Source organism: Myotis lucifugus, unplaced genomic scaffold (assembly GCF_000147115.1).
Source record: "Myotis lucifugus unplaced genomic scaffold, Myoluc2.0 scaffold_502, whole genome shotgun sequence".
NCBI lineage: Eukaryota > Metazoa > Chordata > Mammalia > Chiroptera > Vespertilionidae > Myotis > Myotis lucifugus.
Window position 1 is genome coordinate 79,156 of NW_005871550.1, and position 6,680 is coordinate 85,835.

At 43.3% G+C, this 6,680-nt stretch overlaps 1 protein-coding gene across 1 annotated transcript in view; it reads left to right on the forward strand.

The window, feature by feature from the left end:
* The window catches only part of CD44 (CD44 molecule (Indian blood group)), a gene marked incomplete at its 5' end in the record, with an annotated part of 53,340 nt that extends 48,943 nt beyond the window's left edge, over positions 1–4,397 (forward strand). The window contains one exon of the mRNA XM_014446107.2: positions 1,631–4,397. Within this exon, the coding sequence (XP_014301593.2) occupies positions 1,631–1,832 (202 nt within the window). The remainder of the gene's footprint in view (positions 1–1,630) is intronic.
* Between the last annotated feature and the right edge of the window lie 2,283 nt (positions 4,398–6,680).

Consider the following 6,680-nt stretch of genomic DNA (forward strand, 5'->3'; position numbering starts at 1 on the left):
CCCACGGGTCTGCAGCATTGGTCAGGCATCCTTCCGCTGCCCTCATCAAACATCCGGCCAGAGGAGACAGGATCTAACTCCTATAGAGGAGGTACAATTTCTATTTCCCCAAACAAGAGATTAAAGTTTATGGCCTTGGCAGTCCTAGCAGGAATGGCCCACAATCATGAATAATAGAGGCTTTGTCTGGCAACTCCAAATATCCAGCGGCGAAGTGAACAATTCCGACTTCATACTGTTTCCCCGTCTCCAGATGGTTGGCAGCATGAAGAGAGCTGGGCCGAGTCCAGGTTTTGGGTCATAAAGGCCTGGGGTTGAACATTGACTCTGTCTTATGAGCTGTGTGATCTCAAGTTGGTTATTAAACTCCCTGGGCCTCAGTTTCCACTGACATATAATGGGAATAAGAGCAGCATTGTGGGGTTATTGTGAGGATTACATGAAGTTACATGTGAAGTGCCTGGCACTCAGGAGGTGTCCAATAAATGCTGGCTCATTGCCCCCTCCCCCCACTCCACCTGTAGTTGTGAGGATCTGCAATTGTGTCTTCATGAAGCACAGTCTGACTTTTAGATGTGCAGCAGCGATCGTGTTACAGGAAAGAGGAAGCATTGTGTCAGGCTGCGTGGGGTGAGGCGGTGCTATGACAATGCTGTGACACAGGGACAAGATCAAGGTCATGCTCTTCCATAGAAAACCTTTGGCATTTGAATCTTAAGAAATGTTAGTAGTGAGAAACCTTAAAGTAGCTGAACTTTTTGCCTTGTGTAGCTCAACCGCCTATAACCAGGGTTATATGGAAGGTAACCAATGTTCTGGAAAAAGCAATACGGCCTATAGTTCTAGAAAAATGTTGTTTCATTCTTCTCAGTACATGCAGTAATAACCCTGACAAGGCCAACACAGTGTTGACTGTGAGAGGAAGTAATGGGACTTATTTTTCATTGTTGACAGTATTATAGATATCCCCCGTTTCCCCCCTCCCCTGCCTCTTCCGCCTAACCCCCACCCAGCCCCAAGCCTTCACCACACTATTATCTGTGTCCATGGGCTATGCATATATGCATATACGTTCTTTGGTTAATCTCGTCCCATCCACCTAATGGGACTTTCTTGAATACACAAATCAGAATGATTGACGATCATCATGTTGATGGTTTATCTGAGTCTGTGGAAATTGCTAAAGCACTAATAGAGGCAAACATTTCCATTGCGTAGCATGGTGAAATGAGAACTAGAACTTGGGAGTCAGATACTACAGGGGTTGAGTAACCTGGGGCGAGTTACTGAACTTTCTGACCCCAAGGTTTCTTCACCTGTAATAGGGGATAATAACCGCATTGGCTTCCTGAGCTGTGACCACTGCATCAGAAACCCTGTGAGGGCTTTAATCGCAGATCCTGGGCCCCACTCCTAGGTCTGGGGCCGAGAATTTGCATTTCCAACAAGCTCACTGCTGATGCTTTTACTGCTGGTTCAGGGGACCTCACTTGAAGAAGTGCCAACTGTTAAAAGTCAGTAAGAGGAAACATACTAAGGACGATTATAAACCATAGTGATAATGATGTTGTCCGTGATGCTGATGATTGGGTCATTGCACCCTTTTCTCATATGATCTTTACATTATCAGGTGTGGGCAGAAGAAAAAGCTGGTGATCAATGGGAATGGAGCTGTGGAGGACAGAAAGCCAAGCGGACTCAACGGGGAGGCCAGCAAGTCTCAGGAGATGGTGCATTTGGTGAACAAGGAGCCGTCGGAGACCCCAGACCAGTGTATGACAGCCGATGAGACGCGGAACCTACAGAACGTGGACATGAAGATTGGGGTGTAACACCTATTCCATGACCTTGGATAGAAATCACACATAACCAATACAGGGAGCTGGGACACTCACAGATGCAATGTGCTACTGATTATTTCATTGGGGTTCTTTTTTTTTTTTTTTTTTAGCATAACATTTTCTACTCCTTTTTGTTTATTGTGCTTTGTTTTTTGAAGTCAGTCAATTTATAAAAAGAGCATTGCTTTCTGAAATGAGGGCCCAATTAACCATCGGCAAGATTTTGACTTAAGCCTCCCACTCCCTGGGGTATGCTATGGATGGCGTCTAAAAAAAGCCATAAATGCATCTTTCTGATCCTCAACCTTCCCTCCACCCCACCTCCCAGATGACAGCCGCATGCTAAGGACACCCCCCCCCCCCCCAGAGCTAAGAGGAACTGGTTCCTGAAAGGAAATCTGAATGGGTTCATATTGTCCATCTAGGGGCCCAGTCCCTAGGCATTGCTTTCCATGGGGGTAGGGGACTGGGATGTACTGGTTATACATCCTTTTCCACAGACGCCCTGGAAATTTTCCCAATGCTATTGAGAATGCCCAAAGGGTCAAGCTATTTATCTGTAGTAAGCTATTTATCTGTGTTTTTGAAATATGAAACCCTGGAGGTCCTGTAATTAGTATGATTTTTTTTTTGTTTTGTTACTTTGTCAGAAGCATAAAAAGGGTTTAAGTTGATTCATAATAAACAGCTGTGTTTCTTCCACTTTTACCCTTTGTGCTGTGATCCTTCAGTGTCTTAACCAGCAAGGTCTGGGTCCCAACAGCTCATCAGGAAGATGTGGGAGGGTTCCCTGGAAGACTTCCTCTCAGAGCTAAGTCCCTACTCAGACTCCCCTCACTCAAATCTCATAGAAGATCCAGGAAGGCAGTTGAGTTTCTGAGGCTCAAAGGCTTTCTGTCTGGTCCTAGAACCAAAATTGTGAGAGGAGGGACTTCGGCAACTTTCCTGTTATAATGGCCACCTATTCTCTCCTTGAAGGGCTATGAAAAGTCACATTACATTTGCATGACGTACTATTGTGGTGTCCCCTTCCACTGACCCCATTAGTGATGTCCAAAAACAATATGAAAGTGCCTTCTGGCCTCTTGTAACCAAGGAGAAGCCGTGGACATGAAAGAGCATAGACAGTAGCCACTGGTTGCACAGGTTGGGGGAGTGGGGGAGGGAGCAGTGTAGATCCTGTTTGAGTATTTTTATGGCCGTATTTGTTTATACTTTAACATTCCAGTTTCTGTTCCCAATGACGGTGCTACTCAGAAAGTTAAGTGCCTGGGGAATCTCAAAAGGTTAACAGGGTTTCCTACCTACTCAGTCTTATTACCAGATACCAGGTTTATGGCCCAATAAAAGATTAATGGCTTTATCCCTTGGTTCTCAAGTCCTCTGTGGTCTTCATTCACAACTTCAGAAAGCCCCATTCATTCTGGGACTTCCAAAGGCTACTTATAATAGAAGAGATTAGATCTCTATAGTAAGAGCTCCTATAAAATGGGGCCTCCTTCATTAGACCTCTATAAAAAGTTATCTGTTGCCTAAACTAATATGCTTAACTGGCAATATTTCTCAGACAAAAAGAAAAAGAACCAGAAGGACGAGGAGGAGGAAGAGAAGGAAGAGGAAGGGGGGGAGAGGGAGGAGGAAGAAGAGAAGAAGGAGGAAGAGAATGTGGAAAGGAGGAGGAGGAAGAGAAAGAGAAGGAGAAGAAGAGGAGATAGGAGGAGAGGGAGAAAGAGAGAAAGGAAGTGGAGAAGGAGGAATAAGGAAGTCTAGAGCTTCCATCTCTTAGGGGCACTATACTTGTACTATTGCCTGAAGTTCATGGACTAGGATGCATTCTCTCCCATTTGACGTTATTATAGTGTAACTCCAGAAGCGCAGCTTGGCTACACATCATTCCTACCAGTGACTTGGGCTAAGTCATTCACCTGGGCTTTGCTTCTATTAGTGAGGGGCCAGCATTTCATTGTTTTGCAAAGTTAAAAGAGGAAAGATGAGAAGCCTGCAAAGCTGAGAGCTTAAGAGGTAATTTTTCCTGTAATCATAAATCTTTTATGTCTCCTGAGGGCTCCTTTTAAATTAGCACTGGGTGAAAAATAAAATGGGACAAAAGACACCTTCATATCTATACTTTGCAGACTTTAACCTGCAGAATGGATTTCTCCAACAAAACCCCTCAAAAAGTTGTACATCAAGACTATGACACCAAGGACCAATTTCTTAGCCAATGTCCATTCAATGCTGTTTTAGTGGGAGTAGGAGGAAGGAAACCTCCCACTTCTGTAGAAGATAAAATGTGCTTCCGGAACAAGAATAGAATGGTTCATTCACCTTTGTGTCATAGTTATGCCTTTTGTAAATCACTTTGAGTTTTCCAAGAGTATTTTATTGTTTGCATGTGTCTGGTGACCATTGTTATTTTGATTTTTCACAATACTCCCTTCCTCAGACTTTTGTATATTTATTGACGGGCCAGTAACAAGGAAAGCATGATATGTATATTGCCCAGTTGAAAGCATTTATTGGAAACTATTAAAAGGATACTGTTGAAACATTAAATAAAATGGACTCAGGAATCTCTGTTTTAAGGGGGATGGGAACCTGGGAGGGGCGCAGCTGGGATTATCTGCCTGTCTGGGTAATTTAGAAGCACAAGGTCAAAGGTTTAGGAGGTGGCTGAGGCTTCACACTCACGTTATTTTTTCTAAAAGGAAAAACTTCATGGGTTTCCATCACTTGAGAAACTTCTTTTGGAGGAAGTTTAATATTCCATGAAAGGCGTGTGGTCCACATATTTCAAACTAAATGAGATATGAAGTGTTAGTTCTTTAAAGCCAAGAACTACTCCTGGACTTCCAGGTAAAGAGAGGAGAGTGAACATACCTCCATTTCCTCATGCAAGACTCAAAGGACAATAAGAGGTATTCCAAAAGGCATAAACCAGCCGGGCCAAGGAAAATGGAGGAAGAGGCCATAGTAACACAATCTGAAGCTGGACAGTGATGGCTCATTGGTAACTGACTGAGTAAATGGGGAAAGTTGAGAAGCAACCATATTTCTGTAGCAGAACCCCATCCCCACCCCCAACAAGGCCCAGGAATTGGCAGCATCAGCTACCTCTGGATATGGTAGAGAAGGCGGGACTAAAATGATGAGGGTGGCTTTAAAGTCTACTTAAAAACCCCAGATCTCCTTCCCCACTCTAAGTAGCTGAGTGACTGCTCTTTCCCAAGGCCAGCAAGTGACCGGAAGTTTATCCTCTGAAGGGGGCAAAAGAAAGAGTCTCTGAAGGAAAACAAGGCACACACAGTTGACACTGGAAAGTGAAGCCATGCGTAAGGAATGTCAAGACTGCCTAGCCAAGCATGGATCCTCCGGGCAGAAGTTCAGTCTTTCTGGGGAATCTGATAAGCCTGAGAGAAAACCGTAAAGATACTAACATGATAGTTCCCCAAGGACATTAGCCCAGCAAAGCAATCTACAGTGAGGATCACAACTCAAGCTTCAGCAGGACCCACCGGCTCTTAGCTTTCTATAGTTCACTCTTACACATGAGAAATTGAGGAGATTCACAGAGAAGAAAACTTAAAAATAAAACACATCATTAATAACCTCAGTAAGATAAGAGGAGATCGTGTATCTAATGAAACAAGAACACAATGCTAGGGCAAGAACATTCAGGGAACACCTAAAGAAAAGGAGCTTTTAAAAATCTAAACATGAAAGCACAGATTTAAAAATAAACTCAATAGAAGGTTTAGAAAATACAGTTGTAGAAATGTCCCAGAAAATAGAGTGAAGACAAAGAAATGGAAACAGATGAGAAAAGTGGAGAACCATTCTAGGAAACCTAACATGCAAATAATAGGAGTTGCAGAAAGAGAGAAAATGAGAAAGAAATCATCCAATAAATAAATCAAAACCATTTCCCAGAATTGAAGAATATGAATATCTAGCTCAGTGCAATAGATGAAAACAGAGCCACAACAAAGCACATCATTTTAAGAAGTCATAACAATGGAGGCAAAATAGATTATTCCATAAGCTCTAGAGAGAGAAAAAATTGAAAGCGAAGAAGATCAAGAATCAAAATAGAATCAGACTTTCCCAATAGCCATATTGAAGACCATGAAACAGTGCCTTCAAAATCCTGAGGGAAATGTTTCCAAGCTAGAACTCTAATTTAGCTGAACCACACATTAAGTGAAAGGGTAGAATAAAGACATTTTAAATAGGCACTGTCGTCAAACCTACTCACCCATTCTCAGGCAACTCCCAAGGGATGTACTCCAGCAAAACAAGGGAGTTGCCAAGAAAGGGGAAGGCGTGAGCTTCAGAAAACAAAGTAAAGGGAATTCCTAAAATGATGATAAAGGGGGATCCCGAGATGACAGCCGTACAGCAGCTCTAGGGAACAATCAGTCCAAACTGAAGCGCTAACAAATGAAGCAATAAAGCCCTGGATTCATCCACCTCTAATTAAAGAGAAAGTTACTTTTTGGTTATATTAGTTAACTACTGATACCTTAAAAACCACTCCAAAATGCAGCGTACATTTATTTTTTATGAGTCCACCCATTGACTAGGTGCTTCTACTGATCGGGGCAGGGCTCAGTTGAGCATGACAACACTCACACAGGTGTCTGTGGTCAACACACTGGTCTACATGGCTTCATCTGGGATGGCTGGGTGACTGGAGTCTCTTTGTGTGTCCCTCACGTCCTTCAGCTGCCTCGTCCAGGGATCCAAGTGACAGCAGATGCCACAAGGCCTCTTGAGGCGTAGGCCCAGAGCTCTATCATTCCACCATCTAGTACTGTTGGCTACGCAAGTCTCAAGAGC